Source organism: Plutella xylostella, chromosome 9 (genome assembly GCF_932276165.1).
Source record: "Plutella xylostella chromosome 9, ilPluXylo3.1, whole genome shotgun sequence".
Lineage (NCBI taxonomy): Eukaryota > Metazoa > Arthropoda > Insecta > Lepidoptera > Plutellidae > Plutella > Plutella xylostella.
Genome location: NC_063989.1, coordinates 4057667 through 4077648, shown reverse-complemented (window position 1 = coordinate 4077648; position 19982 = coordinate 4057667). Strand labels below are relative to the sequence as shown.

The window sequence follows — 19982 nt, the reverse complement described above, 5'->3', positions numbered from 1 at the left end:
ATTAAATATACATTTATCTATAAATTTACCGAGTCAAGAGTTTTAATTATAGATGTAGGTATACAACTAAGCACCTACAAATTGGCGGTACCGTTATTTCGAAATAGCATAGCTAGACCGCTAGACTCTTTGTAAGATTAGGTGTTACGATTACTACCAACTGTAAAGAAGAGGGTCTAATTGCTGAGGAGCATTATATTAATTGATGAATAATAAATCTATTGACACTGGATGCCTTTTGAAATGTGTTCTGTTATTATCTATAATAACTATAGTTGAACTAAAATACATAGATTTAAATGTAAAACTGGAAAAATAAATCAATGGTACTTTCTTATTTCCCTATTGATAAGGTTATTTATGGCTGATATTGCATATATTATGTACATTATATTAGTCCATATGTTCAGATTTTTGTTACACACCCTCATAAACTAAAGTGCTTGTACAAAGTGGTTACTTCCTGTCATGCACTAAACTATACCGTATGTGTTATAGAAGTATGGTAAAAGAGTTAGGGTACAATATGTAATGTAAAGTAAGTACATTCAGACATATCCTCATGAATCAATTATATTTGTACCACTGATTCCATTTCTTTAGATATGATATTTACGGTCTTGCAATAATTGCTTCAAGGAATATCTACCTAAAAAGAGACCTAGCTTTTAAACAATGACTGTACATAATTAGTCTTCATTTTGGGACTTGAGTCCTTTTTCAAATAAGTTTTAAGTCACATGAGTTCAGAGTCATTTCTCTTACAAATGAAGACTAAAAGATTCAAAAAATATTTTACAAACACTAGTATACACATAATTATCATAGATAGCTTTGATAAACAGTACTATGAACTAGATGGAGTGTTAGTGCAAAAGACATGACTGTCTCAACAAATAACACTTCAGTTTCCAAGTGAGCTCTTATTTTGAGTAAGGTCAGTTAGAAGATTTTTAACTTTAATTGGTACAATGGTTGTCATTAGACTGAACTTGAAATGTTTATGGCGGTTTATACAATAAACAAAATGTGAACACTATTAACTTTGTTGTCTGTATGCGACACTACATCTAGTTGGATAATTTTGACACTTAAATATACTTAAAGGGTGTTGGACAGATGAACTGTAAATTTATTTTGGGAATAGACAAAATAGGGAATATGCAAGTGGTTCAAATAAAGGTCAAATATTATTTATAATAAACTTTGTTGTTTCATAACTACGACTCCATCATTATTTTTGGTTATAATTTATTTTTGAGCAAGTAAATGAAGTTGAAAAGTACAAAAAAACTTAACGGTAAATTCTAACTTCCGAGAAACGTCACCCATTTTCTTAGGGCGGATGTGACGTCATAATTCTTTATATATCAATCTCAGAATAATAACTTCTTTGCGTTTGCGTATAGTTAAATAAATGTCAAGTGTAAACGAAGAAATGTTAATGTCACCGAGTATTTGTGATGCTCGTTGTGATCAGATACGATGGATCACATAAAAATTCTTCCAATACGAGTAGATCCTAGCCTCCTATAACCTCTCCACTTCTTGTTTGATATGCTTGTTTGTTTGCAAAGTTTAGGACTTTTTATATTTTTTGTTGGTAGTGTATGGGCTGCCACTAGTTGTTCTATTGTAATGAGGCGTAAACAGCCATTCGCTAGTCAACGAGCCACTCAAATATGCTCCATATTGCAACACAATAAAATTAAATTTGTATTGTAAGTATTATGACATGAACATGACACAAGTTGCTCTTTCTACTTTTAGGTTATAATGGCAGTCGTTAGTATATTTCAAAAGTTGTTATTTTTTTCTAAATTAAGTTAAGGAAGAATTCTCGTAATCAGAAGAATTGGACACATTAAATTTATTACGCAGTATGAACGAGTAAACTGTGGCCAGCTGCGGAAAAGGACAGCAAAGACTATTGAAAAGTCGAGAGCCGTGTGCCCAAATATTAGGGAATATGCATATATTTTTATACTCTTATTCGATAGTTTAGATAAGGGGGTTTAGACCTTTGAGATATGCACAATGGTTCCATTCAAGAGAGCCAGGTGCAGGTTCTTACACCCCCACAGATAATAGAATAGAATGACCCACTAACCCTAGTCTCTCTTACTGAGAACCAAAGTTACAGTAAGTACTTACATACAATACAAATATTACTTTATATTCATATTGCCATAATAGCGTAATATTGTGTACAAAGGTCCTCTGGTTTGAAAGCCACTAGAAGCGAAAAGAAACAGCCACTGGTCACACTTTATTACCATTACAAAACAGCCGCTGATCAGACTTTATACACTTCCTTTTTCGTTTGTTACCATGACAACATTGGTTTGTTGAAAATACAAAAGTACTCTGTGATTACTTGATTAGGTAAAAAATCTATGCCGACTGACGGGACTCATTATTCTGAGCCGTGAAATTAAACGATTATGACGTCACGACAGCCCGCCATCCTGACGGGAATTTCAAAGTGGTCGTGATGGTTGTAATTTTTTAACTTTCTTTAAAATACCTTAAATTACTTATTTTGGCATTGAATTTTTTTTTACTATAATAAAGTGATGTAAAACTATCCAATAAAAGTATTTAAAAAAATTACGCATATTCCCTATTGTTATCTTTCATACAATCTCCAGCCCACTGGCACACTTGGGGTTTATGGAAATGCCTTAAGTCTTGGAGTAGGAGCATGACATGCTTATAAAATATTGTGTAGAAATAAAATATTTCCTACAGTGGACTGTTACGGGCTGTGTCTTCATCTTTGGGGCCATCCATTAATCACGTGAGGTTGTTTTTCTCAATTTTTGAGATTCCCTCCCCCCTGGTGATATTTGGTGAGGTTTGGGACCAACCCCCCCTCCCCCCCTGGATCACGTGTATTTTTTTGGAAGTCTATGTAAAGGCTATTTTTGACTAGAAAAACTATAACGAAAATTGCGTTTTGAATTGAAAAACATTTAAGTATGTGTATTTGCAATAAAATGTATACAACTCATTAAAAATTTTGCGCCGTTCAAAATTTCGGTTCAGAAATACCTAGCACTTTTTGACAAAAAATTAATACATGTGATGTCTAACAAGACCCCCCCCTGCCCCCTCGTGATGTTTCGTGAGGTTTTCCGTACCCCCTCCCACCCCCTTTGAGCCTCACGTGATTAATGGACGGCCCCTTTGGATAATTCTTAATAGTTTTGCTACAAGTAGTGTTAGGAGTCACTTTCTATCTAAAATTTAGTACTAGCATTAAAAGTGACTGTGAAATGTGTTTGTGCAAAGCAGAGGTTTTGAGTTGATCAATTGGCTAGCTAGCTAGCTAAAATATATAGTGAAATGAATGTACAATATTTAAGAAACATTTGGTTTATCACAAGAAGTAATGGCATGATCCTCATAAGATTCATTTTAGGCAGTCTAGATGTATTAAAACTAAAATTGATCAGAGCAACAGGCAAAAATATGAGTGGGCCTGATGATATGAATCATAAATAATGAAATGGGTCTAATTTTTTCACCAAATTTCATGTCCCTATGGTGTATTTTGTATCAAATTATGTTTATTGAGATAGAACCAATATTGACCACAATATTGTCCTTGCTTGTGTATGTTGTGCTACTTTTGTATTATGGCAAACTAGAAGTAATAAACACATCCAAATTACTTACCACTTTCAATGTATGGTAGGGCCAGCAGCAAGAACACGATATATCCAATTTCACTGAACATTGTGGCTTCCAAAACACCCACTTGGTATAACTAAGTCATCGCACTTATAATACAGCTGATTCACAAACCACACGAAAACTAAACCTTTGTCTGTTGCTTACTCGGACGCATGCGCGTATTAATGATATTTTTATTTACATTACAATAATTACAATAACACTGCTTTACATTTACAACCCTCATGATTCATCGTATCATTCATGAAAATAATATCACCTCGGTAAACTTGATTGTAACAATAAATAACAACGAGTGCTCCCTTGGCTGCTAACGGAAACACCTTCAATCAGCAACATTTACACTTGACTATATTATATATAACACTTTATGATATTACGTTACACCTAAAATTACTGTACACCTTTTGCTCATAATTATTTAACTAAATTGAAGGTACATAGATACAAAAGATTTAAACTAAAATCACTGTTCCTTCCCCATACCTATCAATCTGACATCTTGGAATTGATCACAAAGCCACAGACAATAATATTTTTGTTTTTAATTTCCATAGACACTGCAACTTCTATGAAACAGTGATGTGATAAGATTTATTATTATAATCGATCGATTATGTTGCATAATATCAGAATAATAACGCCCTCGCGTGCATAATCTAAAGAGAACCAATGTGCATCATGAGATGATGATGTTAAGCCTTGTATCCACTTGCGCACGCTCGGATTTGCTCGGGCCGAGCGTGCTCAGGCGTCTTCACTTTAGCGGAACGGCCAAATGAGCCGCTCATTCGCCTGATCATGCTCAATGGATACAAGGCTTTATGCTGTCCACAGACGGACTGCATCGCCACGGCTGCGTGCAGTTGCTATATTCAACTTCGTGCAGTCATAATAGGCATGAACCGCTCGGGGTTGGTTGCAGTTGTATAATGTCGCCGTATGCAGTCCATTGCTGTTTGTATGCAGTTAGTCCTGGAGCCGGACCCGCGTTGGTTTACATACATTATTAATTATTTTGTGGGATCCATGATCATTACGATTTGGGTCCACGTAGTGGTTGTATACTCATTGTCCGGGTCCTTAGTTAGGGTCATGATGATGACGCTCCTTAGCGTAAATAGTTCGAGTAGTATTAGTCGAGATCTACGTGCTCATAAACTCGGAGTAGGCCATCTATGATGTGTTGCTGGTAGGTTTGTGTTTCAGGTGAAATGAAAACTTCCAAGTATTAGCCATACAAAATATTTATTTTACATGTTTGACAATACTATATCAAAATGTAGGTACTAAACAGTACATAAATATGTGTATATTGTATTAATTTATCATATTTGAGCAATGCGTATACGAAATAACTTCTCAAGTTTATTGGAACAATCAAGGAAGAATTTAAAGGTAATAACTTAGAATAAAATACTTTCAAGAATGTATGTGTTCTATTGTATGTGTTTAGGTGGCAAATTGTGTTTTACACTATGCTTGCTTAAAAATTAGGGGCAAAATTATAAAATAATGACTGTCGTATTCCAGAACAAATGACTGTTAACTTTAACAGGGGGGAATGGACGTTGCAAGATGACGCTTTAACCGCAAGAGAGCCGCTAGATGGCGACACTCTGGCATTGCACCACACATGTTAAAATTTGAAATTGAATAGTCAGTAAACTCTTATTTAGAATAGGCCTTCCCATGAGTCACATGCAAAACAAATACATAATACCTATATAAATGTTATTAACATCGATGATATACTATACTAAGAGGTACATAGAATGATAAAGACAAAATCAGATGGATAATTGGTTCTAGAATATGACATATAACTGAATTCCATTACTAAAATAAGCATTAAAATAGACAGCTTCAGCTGTAAATTATCTAGTGTATGTAAGTTTGTGTGTAAGTTGCTTTTGGAAGTCGCTCGATACTACTAGCTTGTTTAAATAAGACTTAGCACCAATATAAATTTGTGTCCGCTGCAGGAGGGTTACACTATACTGACGAAAAACGAACGAACGAGCACGTTTAGCTCGCAATCAGCACGTTTACTACAAAGATATAGAGTCGTGGCCCGCGCAGCAGCGCTGCGAAACTTCGTTTTTCGTCATTATAGAGTGACCCCTCAGTATTTGTCGCTCACAAAATATTATAAAGCTCTAGCCTAAGGCATTTTAGGAACATACGTCGTTGAATCGTTATTCTGGGACTAGTTCTTTTAACTTATTTGGGGCGAAAACTCCTTTTTCCGTAATGATTCCCGTGATGAGGCTGGCCGGCGTCACGTCGAACGCGGGATTCCAGCAGTTGATGCCTGGAAATGAGATAGAAAATTGTTTATCAGTAAGTATAATATAATATTTGTGCAATTATAACATGCTTTGGTCGGTGAATAGTTCTGGGCCTCGATTCCATAGTGACCCTTTTTTCTTAAGGTGTTGCGATCCTTATCACATTACCCTTATAGTAATAATGGTAATAGTAATAGTGGTAGCCTTCGTAGGTACTAATTGCAATGGGCGCCTGGCCGCGCCCTCTGACTTTTTAGTCTACCTATAGAAAACAAACATCTGTCTTCTTTCTCGCTCTATCACCAAGTCACTCTCATGTTCACAACCGCAATTTTTCTATCATTCCACTATTTACAGCATTAATAATAATCAAGAATCCACGTACCCGGCGCGGCTATCCTGTGCTCCCCGATATGCGTCATCTCTCGCTCCGGCCTCACTTCGATCTTGATCCTGTCCCCGGACACCAGGGACATGTCTGGAAAGAAAGAAAGAAATAATAAAACTTATTTAGAACTGCACAAATACACCATATACACAGAAATACAATTTAAACACAAATAAAACACAAACACCTAGCACACAGAACAAAGTAGTGTTAGACTTTCTATTCCATTGATCATATTTTGTAATCATAATTACCTTGTTTCACTTGTTATTAGTATAATTTTATCATATGTGTAACACGTGGACATAGTGCCACTCATTAGTATTTAATACTGTTATAATAATTCAAATGTAATCATTAAACAAGCTAGAACCGGACAAACGCACACAGCTTCTATAATAACTCGCACCCGGCCGCAGTACGGCCGTTTAGTATAAATACTGGGCGTAGAAGCTGTGAGCGTCAGTTCGGTTCCGACGCTTGACAAGTAAGGTCGCTCTGAATATTGTACTTGATCTTGATCTATAGAATATTGTACTTGTCTTGATGCTAAAATACAGTTCTGATATAAAATCTACAAGTTTTTATTTTTGTGTCCCACAAATCAGAAGTGGAGATAACACTGATTTTAACCAGGAAGTGTTGTCAGTGGCTACCCAGCACAACATAAGGAAAAAAAGAGTAAGACGCTCAATTATTTCTTTTGTTGAAACCCAGGATAGTGTATTGAATTTTATTTTTTATTTTTCTCCTTTTATTGTGTGATAAAATATGTATTCTGGTGGGAACTTCTTGTTTCACTCAGAGATATCGGGTTCAATTCCTGTGCGAACCATTAACATGTTGCTAAGTGCTTGTTATTGCTAATCATTGCTATAAATCTGTTACCATGCCTATTATGCCTGCATAACGCCATGTAGACCAGGTGGTTGCTTTATTTTTCTCTATTACTGGCTTAACATTTTATCTCATTTTGCAATTATCATAAAATTACGGGGTTTGATTCCTTCAATAAAAGTCAAAGAAGTTTACTGATTTATTAAATACTTCATCACAACTGTCATTTTATGATTTATTATATAAGATAATTAACATTTGTTTTTTTTTTATTATTTTGAGCCGCACTATGGAACGCAAATTGTGTACTCCATCGCGGCTGCAGGGTCGAAGTCGCAGCCCACACTCCAGGCAGCGGCACACTGGGTCCATGCAGCAGCGCATTGACTCCGGGCCACGACGCTCCCGCTCCAGGCAGCGGCGCTCCGGCTCCAGGCGGCGACGCCCCCGGTCCAGAGAGGGTCGCTCCAGACAGCAGCACTCCGGCTCCAGCCGAAGGCGCTCCAGCTCCAGGCAACGGAGCTCCAGCTCCAGGCAGCGGAGCTCCAGCCTGAGGCGCTCCCGCTCCAAGCAGCGGCGCTCTCGCTCCAAGCAGCGGCGCTCTCGCTCCAAGCAGCGGCGCTCTCGCTCCAGGCAGCGGCGCTCTCTCTCCAAGCAGCGGAGCTCCAGCTCCAGGCAGCAGCGCACCAGCTCGCATCAACCGGGTAACATAGACAATGTTTTAACTAATAACAATAACATGGATATTAATAAGCTAGTAGAGGCATTACAAGTACTTAAAAACACCAACACTACAGACAGAATTCAAACCCCCTCCGCGCAAAACTCAATACCTGATTTCGATCCTTCTCGTCCTGAACAAACAATTGAAACGTGGCTTCATAAAGTAAACGAATGTGCAATAATCTTTAACTGGACTCAGAAGGAAACCACATATTTCGCGTTACCAAAATTAAAGGGGGTTGAAAAAAAATGGTATGAGGGTTTAGATTCCTTGCTGTTTACATGGCCAGAATGGCAAACTAAACTGAAAACTGCCTTTCCAAGTAACGAAAACTACGGACAAAAATTAACGACGATGCTTGCCAAACGGGCAAAATTTGGCGACTCCTTAGAGGACTATTTCTATGAGAAGATCGCATTACTTAATCGTTGCGGAATATCGGGTAAAAATGCAATAGAATGTATTGTTTTTGGTATCGATGATCGTAACATTAGATTAGGTGCTGAAGCGGCACAGTTCGAATCACAAGATAAACTTTTGTGCTATCTAAGAAATACAAAATCCCTTAGGCCTAATTTTTCCAGTAATACACAGAAAAACAAAACGTTTAGCACTAAAATAGAGTCAACTGGTGCAAAAGATCCACCAAGATGTCACGGTTGCAAAGAGATAGGTCACTTTAAATCCAATTGTCCTAAAAACCCCATGATATGTAATAATTGTTCGAAAACTGGTCATACGGCCGATAAATGTCGTACCCCTAAACCTAAATCTGTCCTCAATATTACGGCTGATAATTCTGGCGACAAAAAATACTTCAAAAATGCAAAAATAAATGGAATTACTAAACCATGCTTCATAGATTTTGGTAGTAATGCAACCATGATAAAAGAATCTGAGATTAATAATATCGACACAAATTGGGACAGAAATTGTTATTTACCGGTCTTAAAGGGTTTTGGGCAAAGTCTTATAAAAGCTGTAGGTAAAAGTATTCTGGACATAGAGATTGATGGAATAAACGCCATGGTTGAAGTATTTATTGTACCCGACACCGTGATGGACACCCCCCTATTAATAGGACAGTCATTTACTGAACAACCACACATAATTTTCCAAAAAGATTCAAACAATCTAAAAATCATGAAAAAGGGTTCTAAAACCCTTAAAATTAATCTTACGAGTAGCAAACAAATAAATATAGATGGATTAACAATAGTTGAAGTAAAGTCATCCCCGAGTTTTACTGGCGATGTGTATATAGACGGTACAACAAGGTACAAAATAGGCGGAGATCATTATTTGGTTCAGGGATTGTTTTCTTTGGAAAATGGCCATGGTTTTATACTTCTAAAGGGTCTTACGGCTAAACCATTTCCGGTGGAAAAAGACCAGATCATTGCGCAATGCACTCCTGCTGTCCAAGAACCAATTAATGATTTGACAACAGTTAACATCCGGTCACTCTCAACAGTTGATGATTTAAAACCTATTGACCGTAAGGACGTAAATACAGAAGAGTCATTAGACGAACATGATGTATTAAAACTTTTAGAACTTCTAAACGCTAATCGAAAATGCTTTGCCCTCAACTTGCAAGAACTAGGCGTGACTAACAAGACAGAGATGTGTATAAAATTAAAAGATGACACCCCAGTAGTTTATAGACCATACAGATTATCTATCCATGAACGATAAAAAGTGCGTGACATGATTCAAGAACTTGAAGATAGCTCTATAATAAGACCATCAAACTCGAATTACTCAAGTCCCATCGTTCTAGTTAAAAAAAAGAATGGTAAAACTCGTCTTTGCGTGGATTACAGGGCATTAAATCAAAAGACGGTAAAAGAAAACTATCCTTTGCCCCGGATAGACGATAAAATAGATGAGCTAGCCGGTAACGAATACTACACAACACTTGATCTAGCGTCAGGCTATTATCAGATCCCTATTCGTGAAGAAGATCGCCACAAAACAGCTTTCGTGACGCCTGACGGACATTTTGAGTTTACTCGAATGCCACTCGGGTTAGTTAATGCGCCAGCAGTTTTCATGCGACTTATAAATCAAGTCTTAGGGCATAACGTTGCATCGGCTTACATGGATGATATAATTATACCATCAAAAACATTAGACGAAGGCATGAGTAGGCTTGAATCAGTTTTAGAGTTGTTACAGGATGCGGGGCTAACATTAAATCTAGAAAAATGTTGTTTCTTTTACAAAAAAATAAATTACTTAGGTTTCGAGCTAAGCAAGGATGGTATAAGACCGGGAGATAGTAAGATCCAAGCAGTGACTAGTTTTCCAACACCAAAGGACCAACACACGGTTAGGCAGTTTATAGGATTATGTAGTTTTTTTAGACGATTTGTGCAAAATTTTGCCCTTATTGCTAGACCCCTTACTGGGTTATTAAAAAAGGACTCTGATTGGGTATGGGGAGAACAACAAGAACAATCCTTCCAAAAACTAAAGGAAATACTCACCAATAAACCAACCCTTGCTCTATATGACCCCTCTCTAGACACAGAGTTAAATACCGATGCCAGCAAATTAGGGATAGCTGGCATCCTTATGCAACGTGACAAACAGGGAAATCTCCGTCCAATTGCTTATTTCAGTCGACAGACAACAACACACGAACAGCACATGACGGCTTATGAGCTAGAAACATTAGCCGTGGTCGTATCAGTCCAACGGTTCAGAGTGTATTTAATTGGCATACAGTTTACTATATTTACTGACTGTAACTCCTTAAGAGCTACTTTCTTAAAAAAGGACCTGATACCACGTGTGGCTCGGTGGTGGATTGAGTTGCAGGAGTTTAACTTCACAGTTAAATATAAACCTGGTACGACCATGGCTCATGTGGATGCTTTAAGTAGAAACCCAGACCCTTCCGGTTATACTGAGAAAGATAGACTAGCTTTGGTGATGGAAGTGACAGAAGCTGATTGGATAACGACGGTCCAGCAAAATGACTCGGAAATACAAAAAATTATATCAATTTTGCAAGGCCCCGACCCTAAAGATGTAACGGATATTAAATCAAATTTCGCAATAAATGATAGTAAACTATACAGAATTACTGACCAAGGGAATAGATGGGTAGTACCTAAAGGGGTGAGATGGCAAATATTAAAACAGAATCATGATGATTTAGGACATTTTGCGTTCGAAAAGACGTTAAAACGGATACAAGACTCTTACTGGTTCCCTAAAATGAGACCGTTTGTTAAAAAATACGTCGAATCGTGTTTGGAATGCTCATACGCTAAATCGGGTTCCAATCTTAAACCCCCACTACATACGATTGAAAAAAATAATAACCCGTTTGAAACTTTACACATCGATCATGTCGGGCCTTTTGTCAAAAGTACTAAAGGTAACACCCATATTTTGGTGATAATAGAAGCTTATACTAAATTTATCGTACTAAAGCCAGTTTCGAGCACCAATGCCGCTATAGTCATTAACAAATTAAAGGAATATTTTAGTATATTCGGGGTGCCCAAAAGGCTGATATCAGACCGCGGAAGCTGCTTCACAAGTGCAGCATTTAAAAAGTTCATGACTGATTCCGGAATTAAACATATTCTGAATGCAGTAGCGACTCCAAGAGCTAACGGACAGGTAGAGCGGTACAACCGAACACTCTTGGACTCGCTCACTGCCAAATGCATTGGTGCTGATGAAAATAAATGGGATACTTTTGTGCCCGACGTTCAATGGGCCCTAAATAATACACATAATAAAGGCATAGGTCGTACACCATCCGAGGCTCTGTTTGGTCTAAATCTTAACAATCGCAACGACAACATAATAAAATCTTACCTCGACACCCCCGGAATGAATAATCCAATACCATTACAGGATATACGTACAGAAATAGACACATATATAAACAAATACCAGGAAAAACAAAAAAATTACTATGACAAGAAAACTAAACCCCCAAAACACTTTGCCGTTGGCGAATTGGTAACAATTGAGCGAGACGTCCCTTGCACAGGACAAAGCAAAAAATTAATTCCTAGGTTTCAGGGTCCGTATCGCATTACAAAAATTCTTGGAAACGACAGATACGTTGTAGAAGATACTCCTATAACTCGAAAAAATAACAGATCCTATAATGCAGTAATTGCCATAGATAAAATGAAACCTTGGTTGAATTTCCAGAGACCCCATCTATCTCCAGACCATTCATCCGATGTTGAATAAGTATAAATTTATAGATACATATAAATGAAAAACAAAACAGATAAATTGGTACAGTAACTAAACCTTTATAATTAATAATAAACTTAGAGTGTTATGGGTGATAGTCGATAAGGGCTGTCTCACAGAGATCCCCTTGTCAGGTGACTTGAACCCTGAACACAGATTGACAAATTGACGGGGAAAAAGTCAGCAAGAGTTATCTCACAGAGATCCTCTTGTCAGGTGACTAGATCCCTAAAACACTTATTGGCATTCATTTGCAAGAAAAGTCGATGAGAGCTGTCTTACAGAGGCCCTCTTATCAGATGACTCGATTCTTGTCTACATTAATTAAAATTTAATAATTACTAATCTACTCAAACGTTTCAGCAATTCTATGTGTAGTTTTAAGCTTAGATCAATATAATAATTTTTGGGTCTTTATGTACATAATCAAGAAAATAATAATGTCATGTTTACTTATGAAATTTGCAATAAGATCAATGATTTATAAATTATAGATATAGCAAATTATATTTTAATAACACAGGTATAGCTTTAATAATTAGGTTATAATATAAGAAAGTTGATTGATTATTAAAGAATTGTATTATCAACACGAGGACGTGTAATAAGGTTGGATGGCCGAGTTGTTAGACTTTCTATTCCATTGATCATATTTTGTAATCATAATTACCTTGTTTCACTTGTTATTAGTATAATTTTATCATATGTGTAACACGTGGACATAGTGCCACTCATTAGTATTTAATACTGTTATAATAATTCAAATGTAATCATTAAACAAGCTAGAACCGGACAAACGCACACAGCTTCTATAATAACTCGCACCCGGCCGCAGTACGGCCGTTTAGTATAAATACTGGGCGTAGAAGCTGTGAGCGTCAGTTCGGTTCCGACGCTTGACAAGTAAGGTCGCTCTGAATATTGTACTTGATCTTGATCTATAGAATATTGTACTTGTCTTGATGCTAAAATACAGTTCTGATATAAAATCTACAAGTTTTTATTTTTGTGTCCCACAGTAGGTAGTTAGATAGGTATGTTTATTTAACACTGAATTGTTTTTGTGTATACTGTAATTTTAATTTAAACAGTATATTATATTTATATTTCCTACTTATATTTCCACACCATAAAGGTTGACTGGAAGAAATCGCGTTTATGCGATAAGTCCGCCTAAACGTACAATACTTGTAATGTTTTCTTGTAACTTCTACTTACACTGTGCATTTGCATACATAAAAAAAGTGTTTTAATAAAAAATAAACAAAAAAAAGGAATACCTATGGAGGTGAGCGGCGCCGCCACGTAGAACGGCACCTCGTGGTACTTGGCCAGGATCGCGATCTGGTACGTGCCGATCTTGTTAGCCGTGTCTCCGTTTGAGGCCACCTGGAAATTTATAGGGTTTTTTTGTTAGAGTGGGGTTTTTGTGATGGTGAAGTTGGGTTTGGTTTTAAAAAGTGGAAATTGGTATTTAATATTGTTGTACGCTGGTCGTGATAAGTTTAGGAAACTATAGCTCTGCAGTTTATACTATAATTATGGTATCGATAGGTACCAAATATTAGTTCCAGTATTAGTATTTGGTTTCCTCATTTTCCAATGAAAGACTTATGGTAATAAGACTGGAATGCTTCTGGTTGACTTTCTACTAAAATAAATTAGACAAGGAATAATAACATACGTCTAGGTAATGCATAAATTATGATTACCATGTGCATGAATGTAAATTTATGATGCTGTTATTTTGAAACATGTAATAACATACTAAATCACTGAACTTGTCAAAGAACGTGGGATTGGAAATGCTATAATTAGCCAGCATTTCGTCATGCGACATGTACCACACAGAAATAGTGATATTTGTCTTAATAGTGATATTTGCTAAGGTCGTAATTCTAAACAGTCCTGAGTTTCTGGCCTTAGATAGGTGGCCAGTAGTGGCTACATGAGGGAGGCCGGGAAAAGAATATTGCGGGGCTCCTTGGGCTCCCACACTCAGCAATGGACGATTAGGCCTGACAATGATGATGACGCTAACGTCGCGTCGAAGTCCTGTCGGTCGCTGTGATTATTTCAACTCTTTCACGAGCAATTTGGTAGACTTGATGTTGATACCCTGGATTAACATAATGTGGCATTTCTTTTTAGGCAAAACGAAGCTACCCAAGTACCTATATAGATATAGAACAGGCAGGCGCCCCAGTTGCAGGTCCTCGTCCACTATGACTACACTCACCCTATCCGCGCCCACGACGACGGCGTCGACCCTGCGCGTGGCCATCAGCGCGGCGACCATGCTGTCCACCACCAGCGTGGCGGGGACTCGCTCGTGCAGCAGCTCGTATGCCGTGAGCCGCGCGCCCTGGTTGTAGGGACGCGTCTCCGTGCAGTACACGTGCTCTGCGGATGACATGGCATGCATAAATAAGCATAGGCCTAAATTTATTCTATATGAAAATTTGGTAATAGATAAGTAGTCTCATGGATAGGACCCTGAAAAGGGCTGTAGGAGATTTATACCATGAATCAAACGCAAATGCAGACGCACATGTATGCGGTGCAGGGCATGGGCATATATTTGTAAACATTGATAGCATTGGTATACGGATGGACCGACAAACGAAAGAAACTGAACTGACAGTACATAATATTTGATTTGTATACGTATGTATCTTTATGATGATGATGATGAAATCCTCTTATCCCTCATCAGGGACATAGGGCTCGAAGAAAGGATTTCCACTTCTCCCGATCCTGCGCGGCCGCTTCCAGGTCGTCCCAGCCGAGACCAGCTGATGCAGCCTCCTTTTCAACTGACCGCCTCCAGGTGGTACGGGGGCGGCCCGGCCTTCTCTTCCCCTTCGCTTGCCATTTCAACCCTTGTTTGGACAGGTGATTGTCTGGTCTCCGCAGCACATGCCCAATCCAGCGCCATTTCCTGAGTAGGATCTCCTTGTCAATGGGTGTCTGGTCAGTCATCTTCCACAGTCTTGCGTTAGATATGGTTCGTGGCCAGTAGATCCCCAGTATGCGCCTCAGACATTTGTTCACGAACACCTGAAGTCTACTGGTTACTTCATTCTTAACGAGCCATGTCTCGCACCCGTACAGGAGGACTGACTTGACATTGGAGTTAAAAACTCTGATCTTGGTACGCCGAGTGATGATGCGAGACGTCCAAACAGGCTTCAGTTGCGCATATGCAGCTCGGGCTTTGTTGATGCGTGCTTCTACATCCGCCTCCGCTCCGCCCAGTGGGTCCACGACGCTCCCCAGGTAGGTAAAACGCTGCACTTGTTCGACAACGTCGCCGTTCACATATATGGGGGCTGAATCGGAGGTATTTAGGCGCATATCTTTGGTCTTGCTACAGTTGATGCGCAGGCCTTCCTCAGCAGCAACGTTTGCGAGGTCATCGGTCTTGGACTGAAGATCGTCACGAGATGTCGCGAGTAAGCAGAGATCGTCGGCGAAGTCTATGTCTTCGAGGGTCTTATCCTGCAACCATTGTAGTCCCCTCTCTTCTTTACTACTCACTCTGCGCATCACGTCATCCAAGACTACAAGAAAGAGAAGCGGGGACAGCAAACAGCCCTGTTTGACTCCGGCAGTGACTGTTATCGGTTCTGTTAGTTGGCCTTTGTGCATCACTCGGCAAGAGGAACCCTCATAAAGGCATTTGATTATTTGTATAACCTTGGCCGGTATACCTCTTCGCCTAAGGATTCGCCAAATGCTAGACCATTTCACCCGATCGAAAGCTTTTTCGAAGTCTACGAACAGAGTATAGAGTTCTTTCCGCATTTCATTGCACTGCTCCAGAATCACTCGCAGTACGTTGATCTGGTCGGTGCAAGATCGCCCCGCTCTGAATCCACTCTGTTCGTCCCTCAGCGTGTAGTCAACTGCGCTTCTCATTCTGTCTAGCAGGACTTTGCTCAGAATCTTGGAGCACACCGGCAACAGGTTGATTCCTCGCCAGTTGGAACATTGGGACAGGTCACCTTTCTTCGGTAGCTTAATTATAATGCCCTCCTTCCAGCTGTCAGGTATTTGGCCCGTTTCCCAGACCGCTGTCATCAGGGGCAACAGTATATCAGCTGTTACGTCCACGTTTGCCTTTAATGCTTCCACTGGGATGCCATCATTTCCAGGAGCTTTACCACACTTTAGGCCATTGATGGCACGTGCAATTTCAGCCTTGTCCGGAGGATCAACTTTGATGTCTAGAACATTACATTCTAGGTCGACATCGCTGTCAGCCTCTGCTGCGGCTTCATTGTCCAGAGTGTGGAAGACCTCGTTGAAGTGCTCATGCCATCTGCGCAATTGTTCTTCCAGCGTAGTGAGCACCTTTCCTGCTTTGTCTACTACTGGCCGCGTTGTCGGTGGTTTATTGCAAAGCTCTCTTCCGGCACGGTACAGCTCTCTGGTGTGTCCTGCGTGCGCCGCCAGTTCCGCTCTTCGGGCTATCGACGCAGCTCTCACTCGTTTGTCCCTCTTAGCACTGCGTTTTATGTCGCTTTCACATACAAAATATTCATAGGCAAGGATCTCTTTGATGTTCTGGTCGTTTTCCGCATTAAGTTTCTCTTTGATGGATTTTCGGTGTAATATTTTATTCCATGTTTCAGCGGATATCCATTCCTTCTTCTGCGGGTTACTGTGGCCTAAGAACATTTCGCAGCAATTGAGCAGTACACCTTTAACAGCGCTCCACTGTTCCTCCACTGAAGCTTCTTCAACCCTCTGCGTGTGGTACTGGTTGTGTAATTCCACACTAAATTCATGCTTCCTGTCAGGATTCTGGAGTTTGGAAACATCGAAACGCCGAGATAATGTGGTTGTCTTACTCTGCACCTTTGCTATCTGTAATGTATCTTTATAACTGGCTATTTTTTGTTATAGGATATGGCTTACGTCAGACATTCCTATAACAAAAAGCTATCGGTTTAATATATGCCTGTACCATCTGATAAGATTAGCGAGGTGTCAAATAGCTTTGTGCAAAGTATTATTACATAAGGATTATCACTATCATGTAGGAGTATTATGTACTCTTGTACTGGAGCACATAAAACAATTGATATGGAAGCCAATACCAGTTTTAGTAGTAACCTTTGGAAGTTACAGTATACCTACATACCTAACTACAAATTCACTCATATTTTACTTTACTATGATGTAAGTACATAACTTACCCAGTCTTTTACTCTCATGTAAGGACCTAATGACTCCTAAAGCAGTCCCGTAGCCAGCGGTGGCCAGTGAGCCCGTGTTGCAGTGAGTGAGGATTCGCACTTGACCATCACCGTCCAGCTGCTTCAGAATAGTCTCACAGCCATACCGACCAATCGCCTTATTGTCTTCTATGTCTTTGGTTAACATACCCTCTATACTGCTTATGAATCTGTAAAAGGATTGTTTAAATGTGTTAGCTTTTTTTAAAACTATATTTCTTTTCTTCGCCAATAAAGACATCTATTAATTACATCTTGATAATGCATGTCTTTGAATAATTACAAGATATAAACCATAGTACATAATTTCATTATTAAGTAGATAAGATTAAAACTGATAAGCTGTTTTTGGCAGACAATAATGTGGTTCATTAAATCTTTGCATCATGTTTCACAAGCTAGCATCAACTTATAATTTTGAAATGTACTGCAATGAGATAAGACATTTAATTGAATGAGAAATCAATTGACTTTCTAGTTTGAGTAACACATTTCTTACCAACCTCTCCTTAAAATCATTAGGAGTAACATTTTCGTCGGCACTCAAAGTGTTTGCTAAATTTATAAGATCATCAGTTGCCAACTTTATGTTAACAGCTGTTGGTCGTGCTGAGACCAGATAATTTAGCTTGCCTTCAATCTGGAATGGAACAGATGAATTGAAACTTAGATCATATACCTAAATCATATTTCATCTTTATCTCACAATAATTATATAATATTGGTATCATGATTATTGTTATAAGGTTATAATTATTCAGCTTAACTCATTTGATAAAATTATGACTTATGTAAAATCTGTTTTTTTTCCAGTGTTTTCAAGTGAACAAAAGCAATTTAACAGTAGTTATTTGTTGCATAATGAATTGCTTAATAAGAATCAGATCTATCCTATTCATTCTGAACAATAGTTCAGGGCCAACATTTGTTTTTTTAATAAGCAATCCGGAACAATAAACCAAAACTGATATTATGGCAATACCTCTTGCCGCATAATCTTCTTATCTGAAGAATTGTCGTTGAGTAGCTCCACAGCTAGAGATAAACAGCCAACTATTGCTATCGCAGGCGCCCCCCTGACCTGAAACAAGTTATCTATAATAAGACATCACACACACCAACATCTAAAAACTCTTTGTTTTAGGATTTGAAATTTATAAAGTAAAATATGAAGACTACTTAACAGTTTGTATGTGTTTAGGGTTGTACCTAAGTGGCTGCTTCTGGGTGAATGGAAACTTTGTGCACACACATCTCCTAACAGTCAAAACTGCATATATGAGGGTCATTTCGCACCGTGCAGTCCATTGCTTGTTCCCAGTTGTCATGACACAAATCATGTTGAGCCAAATAAGAAGTAGTTTTTTTTGTAAAGTTCTAGATAACTTTACTAAATATAAAACTACTTCTTATTTGGCTGAAACTAACTATTCAAAATATCATGTAGGTACTTACTTGTATTATACTTCAATCAAAAAGTAAACCAAATAGAAAAACTTGATCAAGAGACAGGTAAGTACACATTTAGTGACGTTACGCCATACCGACTCACCTGCATTTTATTTATAACTTTCCAACCATCTTCTACACCTTTAATTGTGACATATCTTGTTTGTAGAGGCAACAGAAGCTGGTCTAGAATTTCTAGATGCCCTCGTTTATACTTTATAGACTCCAAACTCATCGTGGTTGAGTTCTGTTACGGACTGGGAATAGGCTATAACAAAAAGAAACACATCAATACATAAGTTGTACAAAATAAGTTAACCTGAGTAAAAAAGAGCCTATAACATAACCTAAGAAATTATTTATGGGTATAGCTACCTGATAACTAGAATGAATATAGTTTATATTAAATAACTAAATTTAACTGATAAAGGAAGAACAAATAAATCTTTAAATATAAGTTGTTAAAAACTGCAAAAACTATTTCGTTCGACACTTCATGTTGACAAATTTGACAATCGGTTGGCAATTTTGGCAAATATTCGTTGACGTTGACATTAATACTTTTTAAATAAATCACAGATTAATATTAACAGAAATGAATGAGTGAATGAATGGTGAATGATAATGAGCTTTATCGTAAACACACGGAGTAAGATTGACATCCGGTTTAAGAAAGCTCAGGAAAATTACTCAATATTTAAAGTTTCCGCCATACTACTCGCTTCGATGCTTCGCCTGAGAAAAAAAACATGATGCTTCGCCGTGGCAGTTACACGGAGTAAGACCAAGCGCCTCTCCACGCACTCTCGTATAGGCTTGCCTCCTTGTATACTTCTAGTGAATTTGACCGACTATAAAATGTATGTAGAGTACTTTTTGTTAAGCTGCGTACAGACCGTCCCAACGAACGCCAACGAATGGGTTTCATTGCTGCAATCTGCCCTGTATTATGTATGATAAATATCCATCGTTGGGATAACCGTTGGCGTTTGTTGGGCGTTCGTTGGCCCGGTCTGTACGAAGCTTTAGAGAAGTACTTACACTTGTCCAAAATTAATAATGCACATGCAGATCTTCACACCCGAATCATTAAATCGTAAGAGCCTAAAAAAACACTT

The 19982-nt window shown here is 38.4% G+C and overlaps 2 protein-coding genes across 4 annotated transcripts in view; both read right to left on the bottom strand.

The window, feature by feature from the left end:
* LOC105393130 (disintegrin and metalloproteinase domain-containing protein 10) overlaps positions 1 to 4229 on the bottom strand; it is a 63979-nt gene extending 59750 nt beyond the window's left edge. For all 3 annotated transcript variants that reach the window (XM_048622932.1, XM_048622933.1, XM_048622934.1), the window contains exon 1: positions 3682 to 4229. In XM_048622932.1, coding sequence (XP_048478889.1) covers positions 3682 to 3742 — 61 coding nt within the window. In that variant the 5' untranslated portion in view covers positions 3743 to 4229. The remainder of the gene's footprint in view (positions 1 to 3681) is intronic.
* Positions 4230 to 4928: 699 nt separating this feature from the next.
* Positions 4929 to 19403, bottom strand: LOC105393125 (methylthioribose-1-phosphate isomerase). The gene is made up of 9 exons (XM_048623029.1): positions 19240 to 19403; positions 18968 to 19132; positions 18398 to 18496; positions 17919 to 18055; positions 17377 to 17585; positions 14412 to 14575; positions 13453 to 13561; positions 6376 to 6468; positions 4929 to 6013 (listed from the first exon to the last, which is right to left on the bottom strand). The coding sequence occupies exons 2-9, from the start codon at positions 19097 to 19099 to the stop codon at positions 5898 to 5900; spliced, it is 1059 nt and encodes a 352-aa protein (XP_048478986.1). The 5' UTR covers positions 19100 to 19132; positions 19240 to 19403; the 3' UTR covers positions 4929 to 5897.
* Positions 19404 to 19982: the final 579 nt, after the last annotated feature.

Bases quoted from the DNA above. Each gene is read 5' to 3' on its own strand.
- LOC105393125 (XM_048623029.1), bottom strand. From the start codon at position 19,099: ATGAGTTTGGAGTCTATAAAGTATAAACGAGGGCATCTAGAAATTCTA. The intron at 18,056-18,397 runs GTATTGCCATAA...GTTCCATTCCAG, and splicing joins AGAAGATTATGCGGCAAGAG to ATTGAAGGCAAGCTAAATTA. The intron at 17,586-17,918 runs GTTGGTAAGAAA...ATCCTTTTACAG, and splicing joins CCTAATGATTTTAAGGAGAG to ATTCATAAGCAGTATAGAGG.